The sequence below is a fragment of the Sus scrofa genome, chromosome 7 (assembly GCF_054392235.1).
Source record: "Sus scrofa isolate SSC_HxYL_T2T_F1_AM1 chromosome 7, Sscrofa_HxYL_maternal_Yorkshire_Landrace_v2.0, whole genome shotgun sequence".
NCBI lineage: Eukaryota > Metazoa > Chordata > Mammalia > Artiodactyla > Suidae > Sus > Sus scrofa.
Genome location: NC_139389.1, coordinates 6,793,076 through 6,811,262, shown reverse-complemented (window position 1 = coordinate 6,811,262; position 18,187 = coordinate 6,793,076). Strand labels below are relative to the sequence as shown.

General features: G+C 40.8%; 1 protein-coding gene across 1 annotated transcript in view; it reads left to right on the top strand.

The window, feature by feature from the left end:
* Positions 1-18,187, top strand: part of LOC146401171 (uncharacterized) — a 267,755-nt gene that overhangs the window by 63,129 nt on the left and 186,439 nt on the right. Inside the window, exon 9 of the mRNA XM_084970323.1 lies at positions 17,872-18,135. Within this exon, the coding sequence (XP_084826449.1) occupies positions 17,872-18,135 (264 nt within the window). The remainder of the gene's footprint in view (positions 1-17,871; positions 18,136-18,187) is intronic.

Here is an 18,187-nt window from a genome sequence, read left to right as displayed (position 1 = left end):
AAAAAATCACTTGATTTTGATGGTACTTAACCCCATTTTATTCAATAAGTGCATCTGTGTTTTGTTTTCATTTTTGTTTTTTTTTCTTTCTAGGGCCGCACCATCGGCACATGGAGGTTCCCAGGCTAGGGGTTGAATCGAAGCTTCAGCTGCTGGCCTATAACACAGCTCATGGCAACACCAGGTCCTTAACCCACTGAGCAAGGCCAGGGATCGAACCTCCAACCTCATGGTTCCTAGTCAGATTTGTTTCCGCTGCACCACAACGGGAACTCCCTGTTTGTGTTTGTTTTAATCACATGTCAGTGTGAATAATGACATTTTATGAATATCATTTAAAGGTAAAAGATTATGTGTCTTAGCACCAAATTGTGGCAATCTTGAGGATTCCTTAAGGAAGACAAATTGTCATCAAACATATGACAATTTCATTGGAGAGGATGTGCTTTCAAGCACACTCCACAGCAAAGAAGTTACAGGAAAAGGAGTGTCAGAAGACAGAATATGATGACACAGGCTTCCAGATGATGCAATAACAGCGAGCAGGGCTTTATCCATCTTTTAATTCAGGAGGATACCTACTCTTTACTCACTTGTGCTGAGGCTTTTTCCTCAGATTTTAATTACTGATGAAATCTTTGTGGAAAGATTTTACAATGCTTTTTCTACAATGCTATTGTAGAAAGTTTTCTTATATATTGAAATATGAAGAATAAATGTTCTTCCAGACATGGTGTGATGGTGGTTAAGGGGGGTGCCCTTCATCTTGATTTGAATTCTAGTTTCAAAACCTACTCAGCAAAGTGGTTTAGAGTTGTTAGCTCATCTCCCTGTGCCCTGGTTATCTCAACCATAAAATGGTCATCACAAGTAGCCTTATCTCTCATTGGTCTTTTGAATTTAAAAAAAAAATTAAAAATTGCTTTTATTTTTTGGCCACACCTGCGGCATATGGAAGTTCTCTGCCCGGGGATCAAATCTGAGTGGCAGTTGTGACCTTCACCACAGCTGTGGCAATGCCAGCTCCTTAACCCACTATGCCACAGCGGGAACTCCATTATCTCACTGATCTCACTACGTTACCACTGGCAGGGCAAGGAATAAATATTTTAAAATTAAGAATAAGCCAGTTCTAAGAACAAGTAATAAATAAAACTGAAATAAATACCTAAAATGAAGTTTCGGTTAACTAAAGTAGGCTGTCATTTCTTCTCTTTTTAGCATGTCCATGATTCTATTGTTTGAAAGGGCAAAGGAGCAATTATGAACAATATTTATACCTTTATATCTTAAGCTTGTTCTTTCTAAAACCAGTAAAGTATGTTTAGATGGAAGTAGAGTTTACTGCCTTCACCAATATTGACATGTAACCTCAAAATAAATAAATGAGGTAGACATTGATATTTCTATTTTGCAGATGAGAAACTGAATTTTCGAAAAGGAATGCCAGTTACCCAATGTCGTATAGCTTATTAGGACAATGTTGGGAATAAAACCTTTGCCTTATGACTTTGGATAATCACTGCTTGCTTTCTAACTCCATAAAAGGCTTTCCACTAACCCCAGTGGATCACAGTGTCCCCATCACGATCATTAACTAAAACAATCTTTCCATCTTTTCATCACGTCCCTTTTAAAACCATTTGTTGATTCTTCATTGCACTTGGGATAAATTAGTCTTTGATGGATTCAAAATGGTAGCCTCAGTCTCCTTCATGCTCATCAAACAGAGCCAGCCTCCCTCCATGGACCCAACCACCCAGCCACCCTTATAGCTTGAGCTGTACCCAAGTTCCCTAAATCCCCCAAGTTCTGCTGTGCTGTCGGGCATTTGTCCCCAGTGTTAACTCCTACTTGTCCTTCAACTTCCAAACTCGGTCACTTTTGCTAGTGTCTATATACATTAATTCACGCTAATGAGATTTTAGGTGTTTGAGGGCAGAGGTCATACCATATTTTTTGGTGTATCTTCTGGGCCATATGGTGCTTGTATGTAATAGGTGTTCAATAGCTACTTCTATAAGAAAAGAAAATGTGAAACTCTAGTTATAGAGGTGCAACAGGTTTCATGTAAATGCCGTTTGCCAGTAATGATTACTACAAGGAAATGTTAAGATAATCTTAAAAAACAAATTTAGTATCGGTAGTTTCTAAAATAGAAATAAATCTGACTGAGAAGAAAAGTCATTTCAGAGAAAAATATTATTTTAATGTTAATTATAAATGGGGAGCCTATCCCCATATATAATGAATAAGAAAATAAATATCGATATTTTATGATGTTACAACTTCAATTTTATTTGGTCTTCTCATCCCTCTTTAACCTACAGAAACAATATTTTAGGTAAATATTTTCTAAAGAGAGAAGTCAGGTAAGCAATAAGACCCTGCTGTATAGCATAGGGAACTATGTCTAGTCATTTGTGATGGAATGGTAGACATTGACAGAACACTGTAAACCAACTAAAATGGAAAAAATAAAAATCATTAAAAAAAAGAGAGAAGTGAGGAGTTCCCGTTTTGGCTCAGTGGTAAAAAACTTGACTTAGTATCCATGAGGACACAGGTTTGATCCCCGACCTCACTCAGTGGGATAAGGATTTGGTGTTGCTGTGGCTGTGGTGTAGCCCGGCAGCTGCAGCTCTGATTTGACCCCTAGCCTGGGAACCTCCATATGCTGTAGGTGTGGCCCTATAAAGACAAAAAAAAATTAAAAAAATAAAAAAGAAAGAAAGCAGTGGGCTCATAACCTCACTTTCTTTAGGCATGAGCAAACTCAACCAAGCTCATTCTCCAGTGGAAAGGGAGATAAAACCCCCCTGGTATGCCTTCTGGAAATTTCCAGAGTACTTAGACATGCATGGAGACCTCCCCAAATGCATTGGTTGATGTTATGTTAGCTGTCAATTTGATTATTTTAAAGACTAAGCAAAAATTTCTCCAGATGATTTGTGATATTTCAAAGTGAAAATAGCTGTATTGGCCTTTCTGACTATAGATAACCATAAGCTCTTTTTTAAGAAAATCATAGAATTGGAGTTGCCTTTGGTTCAGCAGTTTACAGATCTGGTGTTATCACTGCTGTGGCTCAGGTCACTGCCCTGGCCCCAGTTTGACCTCTGACGCAGGAACTCCTTCCATGGGGGAAAAAAAAAAAATCAGAGAATTAGAAACTCTATGTAAAAGTCTAGTTCTCAGCAAGCATGTCTTCCTGTTCTGGAACCATATTAACTACATTCACACTTTCCTTCCTTTTATTTATCATAACTACACAAAGAAGAAGTGCATTTAATAAATAAATATATAATCACTTCAAGCTTAGGAAAAAATACAGGTCATAGAAAAGTGGTACCAAGTGGCCCCAGCTGATGCCGAGTGGAGTAGATGAGTAACTTTGCTGAGTCACGTTGGATTCTCTTATTTACATCATTGGGAGATGGAGAAAAGTGTTGCTGTTTCAGGCCACCAAGTTTGGCGTCGCTTGTTGTGCAGCAATAGATAGTTGAAGAACTTATTGAGTCCCTTCTGTGATCAAGAACTATATCCAGAGTTAGAGAAATAAAGTCAGAGCCCTCTCCTTAAATTGCTTGGGTAGCTTCTGCAAAATTAACCTTGTGTGCTTAAGGAAGAAGAATCATTCTATTTCTAAATGCAGAATGGGTTCACCCAAAAGGCATTTGAGCCCTGTGTGCAGTGCCTTGCCCTTTAGCTGTGCTATTGTGTGTGTACAAAGGAAGATGTGGGAGAGGGGAGTGGAGAGATAGGCAGCTGTTATGGACTGAGCTGTGTTCCCCCAAAATTCATATGCTAAGGTCCTAAATGCTAGTATCTCAGAATGGGACTGTCTTTGGAGATATTGGTCTTTAACGGAGTAATTAAGTTAAATGAGGTCTTTGGGATGAGCCCTAATCCAAGATGCTTTCTCTCCTTGTAAGAAGAGAAGATTAAAACACAGAGACACACAGAGGGAAGGCCATGAGGACATGAGACACATGAGGACATAGGGAGACCAACCAAGGAAAGAAGACTCAGAAAAACCAGCCCCACCAACACCTTGATCTTGGACTTCCAGCTTCCAGAACAGTGAGAAAATAAATTTCTCCTGTTTAAGCCACCTAGTCTGAGGCACTTTGCTAAGGCAGTCCTAAAAAACTACCATAGGGGCTCATGAAGAACAGGTGGCAATGAATTGTCCTTTTATCCAGTGGGAAATAAGCAGCCACAATTTACTTGAACCTTCTAGAATTCAGTATGTAAATCTGGCATCACAGAATTAAGGTCTGGCTCCCCTATTTCTGCGGTGTAGCCACATTATCTGTAGCAAGTTTGGGGCTGATTGATGGCACATCTAGACCCTCAGAAACTCCAGAGAAAACCTGGCTTACACTCACTGTGTTATCAGACTGTTTCATGGATCTGTAGAACTTTAACGAGTATATCAACCAGTTAATATTTATACATCAGTGGGGCAAGATATCATTATTACAGTGGTAGATAGGTACCATTTTTGTTTTACTGGAGGGAAATCCAATATGAATAAAATAGCAACTTTTCAAATATGACATTTAATCCATGCTTGTAAATCAAACTGAGAATCTATTATTCATTATTAAAGGGGTGGCATATTTTTATTACCCTCAGAATGAAACACAAATACTGTGAAAAATTTAGTGCCTCTTCCTGAAATTTTAAGACACTTATCATGCAGTCATCTAGCTGGTAGTGGCACTCATTTTAAAATATAGCTGTGAAATTAATAAGTTTGAAGTTTTATGCTCGACAAAAGGATGCTCAATTTCAGTGAAATAGGCAAATTTATTTTTTATTTAAAGCTTCCTAAATACTTAAGACGGTAAAGCACTTCAGTAATGTTCTGATTCCAATACGTATATGAAGAATATAGTTCATATTCTTGTCATTATTAGTCATGACCACAGTGTTCTTCCCTGAAGTGCTTTCTGAAAACTGCATATATCACAAACTGATTAAAATGACCTGAAGTATTAATTCTTAAAATATGATGAACCCAACATTTTGCAAGAGGTTCTTTTCTGTGTGACATTTAATATCAAAGCATCAAAATGATTGTCATAACTCATAGGAAGGAGTGGTCTTGGGAAGACTAGAGCCTGAGCATGACGGCTTTTATTATTTTAGTTAATTTTATTTTTTGTTTTTTTGCTTTTTAGGGCTGTACCCGCAGAGGTGCATGGAGGTTCCCAGATGAGGGGTCAAATTGTAGCCGTAGCTGCCAGCCTACACCACAGCCACAGCAACATCAGCTCCGAGCCGCATCTGTGACCTACATCACAGCTCACGACAATGCCAGATCCTTAGCCCACTGAGTGAGGCCAGGGATCCAACCCACAACTTCATGGTTCCTATTTGGATGCATTTTTGCTGTGCCATGATGGGAACTCCATGACTGCTTGTATGACCAATTATTACCATTAATAATGAATAGCCCTGGAGTATATTGTATCACGTGGCTTTAGAACGTTTTCCATTATATCAGTGGAGGAAGATCCTTTTTAATCAGCTCTTGAAATAGCCACTTGTGCTGGTCAAAGACTCCCTCGGACTCCTGAGACTCTTAATTGCAAAGATCTTTTCCTGAGTGGTGTTGGTGGTTACTGGACATGCTGCTTTCAATGGTTTGGTTCTTCTACTTACCATTCAGCACCCTAGGAAAATTACCTAATCTCCCCAGCCTCAACTCCTTCATTGGTAAATGGGAATCTAATACCTAATTCATAGAGATTGTGTGAACATGAAATAATGGGATGAATATATTGCCTAGCATCGTGAGTTGCATGTAGGAGCTTTCTGGTAGTTGTAAGGATTCTTTTCATTATAATAATAACCCTCCATGCAGAATATTCTCTGCTTTTGTCTCTCTGTTAGATTTCTTCAGCTCTCCAAAACATCCTTTCAAAGAATATTAGCTAAAGCATTCTTGACTTCTCTCCTTTTAGAAAACTCACTTTTTCATTAAATTTATTTGATGCTCTTTGGCCTCTACTCCTTGTTACAGGGGAATGTGAGGGATTTCAGTGCCATCAGTGTAAAAAGTCTTGTTTCACTGTCTCATATGCTCTGGCAGAGAGGAAGTATAGTGGGTTTTGAGAACTTGCAAGTGTGCCAGTTTCATCACTTTGTGTTTATTACTGATTTATTTATTTTGCTTTTTAGGGCCACCCTTGCAGCATATGGATGTTCCCAGGCCTGGGGTCAAATCGGAGCTGCAGCTGCAGCTGCAGGCCAATGCCACAGCCACCACAGCCACAGCAACTCGGGATCCGAGCCACGTCTGTGACCCACACCACAGCTCACAGCAATGCTGGATTCTTAACCCTCTGAGCACGCCCAGGGATCAGACCCACATCCTCATGGCTACTAGTTGGGTTTGTTACCACTGAGCCACAACAGGAGCTCCTCATTGTTTTGTGTTTAATACATACTCTCAGTGCAGACCTCGCACAGTGCAATGCACTGTTAAATCCATTTTGCAGACGAGAGAAACTGAGGTTTTCAAGATGAGCATTTGACCAGACGTTTGAAGTTGAGACTCAAACCAGGTGTAAATGATCCTACAGTCCCAACACCAAGGTTCCCAACCTACCTTAAAGGAAGCAGCAAGAATGGATATGCTGGTTTTCAAATCTGTAAATTACTCATCATCAATTTCTACCTTTTTTTTTTTTGTATTTTTACCACACGTTGCTATTTCTAATCCCTTGCTCTTTTCCATTGCTTCCTTTGTGTCTATTTTCTACATCTGTTCACATCTGATTTATTCAGCGTTGAATGCCCTAGTTACTGAAGAGTAATTCTTATTCCTTTTGCATGCAGGTCAATAATCAAATCACTTTTTTACCAGCCTCACTTGGGAAGGAGGCTGCTATACTACATAATATCGGCAGGTGGTCACTTAATCTTAAGTATATTTGGCAGCACCAGAATCTAAACTTCTTGGGAGTAGGGACTTGGGATGATTCTGTTCACTGTTGTATGAGTCTCTGGCACCTGGAAAGATGGTGGTCTTAATAAATATTTTTCAAATGAAAAAAAAATCTAACTATTCGAAAGAGTCCCATTGCAGACTTCAAACAGACAACTATTAACTGCTTTAGCATTGAAAAAAATTTTTTAGCTTTTTCCAAATATTGGTGGTGTAGGCAGATTCCCATTCCTTATCTTCTTGGAAATGCTTTGGAAGTGGCGTAAATCCGTCTTTGTCCTTTGTGTCTGTCTCTACATCTGTTCACATCTGATTTATTCAGGGTTAAGAATGCCCTAGTTACAAAATAGTAGTTCTTGTTCACTTTGCATGCAATTCAACAATCAAATCATTTTGAATTCTCTAAAGAGGAGGAACTTGCTTCTATATTTGAACTCACTCACATTCAGAGGGAATATGTTTTAATATTTCAACATCTATACAAAATGCTTTACAATGACTTTTAAGGCACTAATTCTCCTATGAACACCAAGTGAAGTCACAAAGGCCCGAATACGGCGGAGCATTTCTGCAAGGTCATGTGGCCTGTTCATTGCAAAGAACAGGGCTGGCTATCATTTCCTAGCCATCTGCCTCATACATGTACCAAGCAATAGTCAATGACTTTGAACCGATGGCACTTTCAAAGCTTATAGGGGTGGCAGGAAAAGGATTTATGATCAAACCAACAAACAAAGAAAATCACTCAACTCAAGGACCAATAAAAGTCAATCTAGTAAACTGCAAATTAGAGCATGTCAAGCCTCTGCTAAAGCTCTCCTAGAGGCTACGCATCATATACAGAATAAAATTCAAACTCCTTATCTGAGCCTCCACACTTAGGTGATCTGGCTTCCTTATCCCCCCTTCTAAACTTACTTCTTGTGACTTTTTCTGCCTGTGTATGTCATTCCAGCCTCACTCTCCATTCCCTGAACAGACCAAGCTCCATCTTGTACCAAGGCCTCAGAATTAGTTGTGGTTTCCTGCCTGGCGTGTGGGGGGTTTGCCTCCCTAAACCTTGACACTGCTGGTCCCACGCGAGGCGATCTTTCTCTAGACAAGATTTTCTTAACAGAGTAGCTCCTCTTCTGGTCATTTGCTAGTACATTTCTAACGTATTTTTATTATTTCCATGTCTGGTAATGACACATTAGAGCATTTCTCACTCTGGATTTTATCTTATTTGTTTTTGCTTATCCCCTCCTCTACCAGATTACAGCTCAAGAAAAGGAGCTTGTTGCAGTTCCTGTCATGGCGCAGCAGAAGCACATCTGACTAGGAACCATGAGGTTGGAGGTTCGATCCCTGGCCTCGCTCAGTGGGTTAAGGATCCGGTGTTGCCGTGAGCTGTGGTGTAGGTCGCAGATGTGGCTTGGATCTGGCCTTGCTGTGACTGTGGTGTAGGCCAGCAGCTACAGCTCCCATTGGACCCCTAGCCTGTGAACCTCTGTATGCTGTGGGTGTGGCTCTAAAAAGACAAAAAAAGAAAAGAAAAGGAGCTTGTTTATCTTAGTCACTTATTTTTTTTTTCATAGATCTTTTAGTTTTTTACATCTACACTCTTTTTTTATATTATTTCCCATCATGGTCGACCCCAGGAGGTTGGATATAGTTCCCTGTGCTCTACAGTAGGATCTTATTCACTTGTTTTTATCCTCAGTGCCAAAAATGATGCTTACGTGCAAATTGGCATTTCATAAACGTATGTGAATGAATGATTGAATGAATGAATGAGTGGAGGGAAGCCGTAAAGTTGAATATGGCTTTTGACATAGTCCAATTGTAGCCAGGAAAACATGAGTCAATCACTGATTTTCTGCATCTTTTTTTCAATCACCTGTAAAATGGGCTAACATGGACTACATTGACACGCAGATCAAATGTTACCACGTGCATGTAAGAGCTTTGTAAAATACAGAATGCTGCACAGGCATTGATATTCTTAGCCGATGTCTTTGGTACCATGTCAGTTTCCCACAGGGAAAGTGTTGATTAGCAATTATTGCCAAAAGTTTTATCCTTTCCAAATGATGTATTTGCCTGTTCCTTATAAAACCATTTGCGGTTAATTTGTTGGTCTTTGATCTAATCATGCTGCAGATGTTCAGAAATGCCATCTTTATGTGCATTGAGGCTCAGTCACTGGGGTGTGTGAAAGTAATGGGCTGTGCCCAATTTTTCCCCAATGTCTTCAACTCTCAGGGACAATGGAGGGGAAAAAAAATCTATCTTTTGCCTAACAAGGAGAAACTGAAAAGAAAATTCAACTTTTTGTTTTTCGCAGTCAAGGAAAAAAAAGAAAAAAAAAGGTGGGGGCAGGGGAGAAATCCCAGAACTGAATTTTCTAAATTAAAATATTCAATTAGATTTTGCCAGCTCCCTAGAGTGAAATATTCTTAGTTGAACATTTGAGTAGCATGTGAAGAGATGAGTTATGACATATTGAGGTTGAGGTCAGGTAATGGAATTGGGATATAATGAGATGACATGCCATATATTTCCTCTTGATTTCAGTCATGTTTGATGGAAAATGGTGGAAAGGTCATATATTTTAGCCAGTAATTATTCAGGTATGAATCAGTTTGATTTTCGACAGGAATGTGGTTGCCCTAAGCTGTGGAAGTCAATTAGACACATGATCAAGGACACACAAAGCGGTCTTGTCTTTGTGTCCATATTGGACTGTGATTCTCCAAGTGTGGTCTCAAGTACCATGTGATACACCATTACCTTGACACGATCGTCACAACTCAAATTCCCAAGCCTCCCACCAGGCTTACGGATCCAAGGATGAGCACATGGCTTAGAAATCCGAATTTTTGAGAAGCACCTTTGGATAATTCTTGCAGAAACCAGGTTTGGGGAGATCAGAGAACTGGGTTCAGGGATGGTAGGCTTGAGGGATTATAGACTTGTGCTCTCATTTCAGGAAGATTTTTGTTCAGAATTACTCATTTGTAAGCTATCTGATAAATCTAGCCCTCAGAAAGACTCATTCTCTAAGGAGCCTGAAGATGAAGTTTTTAAGATGTTGGATGATGGAGTTTCGTTGGAGGAAACATGCTTTTTCTTGGCATGCTCTGTGTCTACTTTTGATGCCTGAACTCAGCATGAGCACTTAAGGGGAGATCAGGCTGAATACAGAGAAACTTGTGGAGGAAGAGCCTCAGCTCCTCAGTCTGTAGGAATCACGGAGAACAGTAAATAGAGTGCAGAGAGATGGGCCTGAGTCTTTTCACCAGGAATCCAAGGCAGGCAGTCTGACGTTCACCTCCTGGGTTCAGGAAGCATAGCATGAATGGCTCTGGAGCACATTGTCGGAATCAAATCCCAACTTTAACTTCTTTTCTTTTTCTTTCTTTCTTTCTTTTTTTTTTTTTTTCCTTTTTAGGGCCACACCCACAGCATATGGACATTCCCAGCCTATGGGTGAAATCGGAGCTGCAGTTGCCAGCTTATACCACAGCCACAGCAACACCAGATCTGAAGATCTGAGCTGCATCTGCAACCTACACCACAGCTCACAGCAACACCGGATCCTTAACCGTCTGAGCAAGGCCAGGGCTTAAACCCACATCCTCATGGATCCTAGCCAGGTTCGTTTCCACTGAGCCACCACAGGAACTCCCCCAGTTCTAACTTCTGCACCTATTTTCTGTGGGACCTTGGGCGAGCTATCTTTGCCTCAATGGTTTCATGTGCCAAATTGAGTTAATAGTAGAATCTACTTTGTAGAATTATTGTGACAATTGAGTTTGTAAGGATAATGTGATTTCAAAAGTACTTTTCATTTAGTAAGCTTTCAATGGATGTTAACTGTTGATATTATACTGTTAAGATTAAGGAACCAAAGCAAATAATTTCTAAAACAGGGAACCTGGAAGTACTGCATCTGCATAGGAGAGCAATGATTTTCCAGTGGTGGAGGTGTGAGATTTTTCTGCTATGATAGTTAGAGCTCTTACCATCCTCTGTCCTTGATCCCTAGGCCAAGATAAGTTTCCAAGAATAATTACTTTCTTCTATCCCACAGCAGAAAGACTGGGGATTAGAGCTAATTTGTCTATTTATTTATCTTGGCTGAGGGAATGGAAAAGAAAATAATGGTGCAATGAAATTCTCACCGGATAGCTTCGATTACACTCTGCTGTGGCACCAATTCCCCTTCGTCTGTCCGGAGTTGTTTGCCCCAAAAAGAACACTTGTGCTGTTTTCTAATTCGAATTAAGTATATTTACTTATTTCCTTGACTATGCGTCTGCCCTACAGAACATTAGTCCTGGGAGACATCATTTTATGCATCTCTCACTCTCCCTAGCTGCCACCTTCCCTTCATTCCCCCCCCCACCCCCGTCCTCCCCTCTCCATCAACCGTCCCCTCCACTGCCACCACTGACCCTGTATAAATGGTGAACCCAGGATCCAGAGATGGTCAGTTACTTACTTAAGCAGGAAACTGGTATTTGACCTTATATATGCCTGATGCGAAAACCTGTGCTTTCAATCAGTAGGATATACAGCTTCCCTTTTAAGTTAGAGAAGCAATTAAGCAGGGCAGGATTGAATAATTAAGACTGAGGTAACCTGTATACAAAGTCAGAATCATTTAAGATGCCTTTTGTTTTGTTTCGGTTTGGTCTGGTTTGGTGTTTTGCTGTTTAGGGCCTCACCCACGGCTTCCGGAAGTTCCCAGGCTAGGGGTCGGAGCTGCAGCAGCCAGCATATGTCACAACCACAGCAACTCGGGATCCCAGCTGCATCCGTGATCTGTGCCTCAGCTTGCGGCGATGCTGGATCCTTTAACCCATGGAGCGAGGCCAGGGATTGAACCCACATCCTCATGGGTACTGGTAGGATTCTTAACCCACTGAGCCATGATGGGAACTCCCTAAGATGCATTTATAAGAATTCCAACCCCAGAGATGTCCAAACACCACCACTGTCGACTTACCATGAACAGCTCGAGCATTCTTGGGTATGTTGCTTATGTACCCAAGTGTCAATGAAGTGAGTGTTTGCAGGTTCCTCTACAATTGGCTTTATTATGACTTGTAAAGAACCACCAGGTCCTTGACTTTCTATCTAGTGACTTCGAACTCTGAAGCTATCTCGGCATAATAATCATGTTTGTAGACTATTTAAGACTGGACTTGAGTCGATACAGAGCAAGGGCCAGTCAGTCAGTATTATCTTGCTTATTTTATGGTAACCCCGCCCCCCAATATTTCCATGGCTTAAGAGAAGAGAAGCTAATTTCTCACCCAAGATACACGTCTACTTCAGGACAGCAAGGGGCTCTGTTTCACCCATTCTCATTCTAAGTCAAAGACTGGCAGAAAGATCACCATCTGGAGTGTCCCTTGTCATTGCTGCAAAGGAGGAAGAAAGAGAGTTCTGGAATAATAAATGCCCTGGCCCTGACATGACACACGTAATATCCACTCCCAGATCACTGGCCAGAGTTAGTCAGATGGGCCCCCCAACCACAGTGAAACGTGAAAGTGCAATCCTGCCATATGCTTAGAAGGTGAAGGGCTGGAACTATCTGATGGACAGACTTGCGGACACCAGCCCTACTGAGTGGGGGGAGCAAAGCTTTCTAATGATTAGAACTGCTCACATGGGGTTGATGGACCTCATGAGTTATAACTACTCCTATCAGTGTAGGGGTTAAATAGAGACTGAACTATCTCATCTGTTATAGAAATGATTTCTAACTGAGCAAGGGACTGAATATAACACTGCTTCTTAAATTTTGTGTCTGACAAACATCAGTATTTTAATGAGACACTGTACTCATCAATAAAATCGTAAACGAGGCCCTTTTCTGAGGTCGCTGTATATCTAGAACTCTTTCGTTATTATCGTTAGTGTTAGCATTTTACAGACTTCAAAACTCTTAGAGGAATTCTCACTGTAGCTGAATCGGAGCTGCAGCCACCAGCCTGCACCACAGCCACAGCAACGTGGGATCCTTGCAAGGTCTGTGACCTACACCACAGCTCACAGCAATGCCAGAGGCTTTAACCTGCTGCGTGAGGCCAGGGATCGAACCTGAGTCCCCACAGATACTAGTCAGGTTCATTACCCACGTGGCTGTGGCTGTGGCGTAGGCTGACAGGTGTAGCTCTGATTCGACCCCTAGCCTGGGAACCTCCATATGCCTCAGGTGCAGCCCTGAAAAGACAAAAAAAAAAATGTCTAAAATCTTGGTTAAGTCTAATGTTTGTGTCATCTGCGGGTCAATTTCCATTGACTCTTTCATCTGGGCATCACATTTCCTTGCCTCCGTGGCTACTCATCATTGCGCATCATACATCAGACACTGTGTATAAGTGAATCAAAAAGACTGAAGTAGAAAATGTTTATCTCCCCCCCGCCCATGTTAGTCTCTGTCAGGCATCTGGGGTGAGGCATTGAGGTCTCTGATTAGAGTTAAGTAAGGGTTACCTTGTGGCTTTAGTTAGTATTAACTCATCCTGGTTTCCAAAGTTTAAAAGAGCCGTCCTTCCAGTGGGGCTTGGTACCCAAGTACCATGCAACCCTGAGGCTCTACACCAGTCTCCAGCCCTGCCTTGAGGTTTCTGTGCCATGGAAAGTCTCTTTCAGACTTTCAGCCCAGACCCAACTGCTCATTTGCTGCTCGATAAGAGCCCTCAGGTTGAGCATTTGCAAGGAGTAAGGGCTCCTGTGTAGTCAATATATGCCATAAGAGTCCACATATTCAGCTAACTTCTTCTTTAACCTGCAAAGTCTCTCCCCCAATGACAGATATGCTTCTTAACTTGTCCTTTGAGATTAAAGCTGCCACGAGTCCTGAGTTCCCTTGTGGCTCAGTGGGTTAAGGATCTGGCACTCTCACTGCTGGGGCTCTGGCGTGGGTTTGATCCCCGGCCTGGGAACTTCTGCGTGCGATGGGCATGGCCAGAAAAATAAATAAATAAAAATTAAAAAGCTGCCTCGAGTCCTAACTCATATCTTTTCTAAGATTTAGTTTCCACTAAATTTCTTTATGTCCTCAGCTTCCCAAGAGGTTTAGAAGTATACATAATTTAATTTTGTAATGAAACTGGAGTATTTTCTTTGTTCCAGTAAGAATTATGATCATTTATGACCATCTCTGTCATCAGGAGAAGCAGAACTTTGAAAGCCTACTGCTTTTGAAATGACTTTATCAACTTATTTTTTTTCTGAGTATGAAAACAATCTTCATTCCAAGAATTTCAGAAAATCCAGAAAAATTGAAAAATTCTCCATCAATCCACATTTTCATCATTTTGTAAGATTAACCTAATCCTTCCTGAGTTGCTTCAATTTAAAAGTATTTGGTGTCCAAGTGGAAAGAATTTTGCTTTCTCTTCCAGTCCTTCGTGCAACCCTCAGCTTTCAAAATGTTTTTTGTTTCTTTTCTGCTTATCCTTCACCCTCCTTTCACGTGCATCTTCTATAATTTGGAAGATCAAATGCATGACTCTTAAAATAGGCAATGAACTTCAACTCTCCTGTGTCACTTCCTTCAAAAAGAATGCCCTTCATGGTACTCGGAAAATAAAAGTTCTCTGAGGAAATTCTGACCTCCAACTGATAGGGATGGAGAAGGATAGTTGCACAGGTGGTTGTGGGGGGTCTCAGTGGGGACCACGGATGGAGGGGGGGGCCCTGGGGAGCTTTGGGAGATCAGTGTGGGTTGGTAATCGCTCAGGAAGGCTGTCAGAATGAGGCAGACTTGCTTGACTCGTGGAGGCGTGGGATATGCCTCACGTCATTGGATGGGGGATGGGCTGACACCTGTATTCAGGGTCAGACCAAGGGTGTTTAAGGACCACCCTTCTGCTGATTTGAATAAGCACCATGGCCGTCCTAGTTGGACCTTATAGGTTCAAATACTCTTACTAGATACCACAGAGGAGCTATTACTTGAAGAAAGAGGAAGAGGCAGTCTTTTCCCACCCCCATTTCCCTTGGATGATAAAACTGCAGGCCACCTAATCCTCAGGGCAGAGCCTCCTCGCCTGCCTGCTTGCATCTCTCACGAGCATCTTATCTTAATCCATCTATTTCTTGCCTATCATTTTGCTTCTCTCTGAATTCCTTCTGCGCTGTGGCACCAAAAAACCTGAACTTCATAAGTCCAGACAGTGGGTGAGGAGATCCTGCTGTGTAGCACAGGGAACTATATCCAGCCACTTGTGATGGAACATGATGGAGAATAATGTGAGAAAAAGAGTGTACATATATATGTGTGACTGGGTCATTCTGCTCTACAGTAGAAATGGACAGACTGCTGTAAATCAACTATAATGGAAACAAATAAAAATCATAAAAATGGAAAAGAATTAACTACTTAATTAAAAACCATGGGGTCAAGTCCCAGTCTGAGCTGAGTCCAGGTTCGAGTTCCGGCACGTGGGTTCAAGGTGCACTCTGGGCTCTGGCCAGGTTCAAATCATTAGTGCTGTCAGTTTCACAACTTCCAAGGCTTTCGTGACCTGGGGAGACAGATCCACCTATTTACCTTATTATAAACATGAGATTACAAAACTGCAGAAAAATACAGAAACAGCACATCCCATGATGGCTGAGGAAATCCTCAGGCTTGTGGAAAGGACCCTTGGTACAATGAAGTACAATGAAACTTAGTGATCCTTTCAGGCCAGAGAGGAAAAGAGTGTGTCCCACGCTACACATTACAGGGCAAAGGGTCTCTTCTTATAACACACAGCAAGGGAAAAGGCAGTAAACAAATGAAACAACAGTTGTCAGATGAAGTCCTTTATTAGATGACATATCGCTCTTACCCTCTTTTTCATTCAATACCAGTGACTAGGTTTTGTCCTGTTTAAATACTTATTTTGGGGGGAAGGGGAATGTCAGAATAATTGCATGTGACACCTGTCTTGTCAAATAGGTTGAAGTCCCGAGTTCCTTTTGTGCTGGAGATTGGCTTTTTATTTACATTGTTACACGTGACCGGGTGCTGCTGGTGTTACTAAGTTATGTTGGGTAAGCTTGAACTATTTCTCAGGCACAACGAGATGCTGGTGTGTTTATGGATGAGGCTTCCATCTTAAAAGGTTCTTTCCTCCGTTCTTAACATCAACTATCATCAAAGTCATAGAAAGAGTTGGGATCACGTTTTAAGATTAATAATAATAAGAGTGTTTAGGTACATTTCACATTTTATGAACATTTTTCGATGTGTTATCCAAACTGATAATTGCCTCAACTCTACGAGGAAGCATCTTACATTCTTATTTCTTATCGACAAGGAAATTTGAATGCAGGGAAACTTAGATACAAAAAGAGAAATGAATTCCTCAGGACTACAGGAAAATTAATGATAGAATTGGGGCAGTACTGGTCAACTCCTTACTTGATTGATTTTGAACTGAGGAAGACCAGGTTAGTAGAAGAAAGACATTTTGAGTGTTTGTTGTTTACGGCTGAAGAATAGGCTCCGTCTCTTGTCTGGGTATGTGAACAATGCTTTGGTCAATCTGGTTATTCCATTTGTCTTTATGTCTGATACCATTTATTTAACACTGACACAATGCAGGGATAAAACTAGATGAAATTACCGTAGTCATTTCAGTTCAGTCTTATTTTTAAGCGATGGTCTGACACAGGTTTCTGACTCCGCTTCTCCTTCTCATCCTCACTTAGCTTTTATTCTCTTATCAGAAGGATTACTCGTAGCCAACTAGCCAAATGAAAAGTATGCCTTGATTAAGAATCTCTTTTGTCAGTAATTTGTGCCTAATGTTTTTAGCTTTCCCATGGGCTGTTGTAGAAAATGGTAAATCTGGTTTAAATGAAACCTGATCCTGTTAATGGTTTAATAACAGCTGCCACAGGGTTATGGCATTTTTCAACAGATGCTTCTGCTTTATTTTCAACGTAAACTAAGTCTTGGAATATTTACATACATCATAGAAAACGCGCCTACACACTATAGGTTATATATATTGTTATAAAATAGTCTTGGGCAAGTTCTTTTATAGTTATTCATACAGAATTAAAAAAAACTAGACTCGATTTTTCTTTTTTTTAAAAAAAGATTATTCATGGCTTGTAGTTTCCTAAAGTTTGTTGTTGTGGTCGTTGTTTATTTATGGCTGAAGAATAGGCTCCATCTCTAGTCTGGGTGTATGAGCAAGGGCTTGGTCAATCTGGTTATTCCATCTGTCTTTATACCTCACGCTATTTATTTAACACTGACCCATTGCTCATACAGAGATGTGCATTATATTGTCAACTGAAATGAACAGCATAGTCACAGAATTAGATGGGACACTATTTTTCTTGGAAGGGGTAGACCTGTAACCATGGTTCAAATGATTATAGCCAGGATTAGTTTCTCTGGAGGGTGGGAGTTTGTTCCACCATTTTTTTTTTTTTTTTTTTTTAAAGAAAAGAGTTTTGTCTGTGTCAAGCACTTTGGCTGGATGCATGAATGATACAAAGATGAACGATGTGCACGTAAAACAATGACTTGGACAAAAGATGGAAATAGTTATATAATAGAGGGACCAACTCAAGCAAAAAGGACTGCAAATATAGTATACCACGTTAGTTAACATAATGCAAGTTTGACTCCTAAATCTCATAAAGGGCAGAATATTGGCCAGGCAGGGTCAAGTTTGTCATGTTTTCCAGGGTCATATTTTCATGGTGGTACGGTTGCTTAATGACCTTGGGCTGGAAAGGTTATTTATGGAAGGGCATTCGATGCTGAGTTTTTAAAGGCAAAGACTGGAAGTACAAACCAGTTCTTTACTTAACTCTAAATTAACTATAAGAGTCACTGAATAGGATGTGTTTCGAAATATATGTATTCCAACCTCCCCTTTGCTTAATGTCTTTCCTAGGTACTCCCGCCTAAGAAAGATGTGAAACCAGGCATGGCTTTCTTGTTTGAACTCTTTCTCCTTCGTGGGAAATATGCTGGCCTCCACCAGGTGGTAGGCTGGGCAGTCTTCCCTTTGTTGGATAACAATTTGGATGTAGTGGAGGGAAAATTCAAGTGCCCACTTCTCCAAGGACGTTATGACCAGAAACTCAACAGCTTTAGGAAAATAGAAGATTGGATTTCCTCGGACTTGGACCACTGGCTGTGCAATCTCTATTTTCAGGTTTGCGCTAGGACTTTATGAGTGGAAAAAGATTTGAAATTTTTTCTAAAGC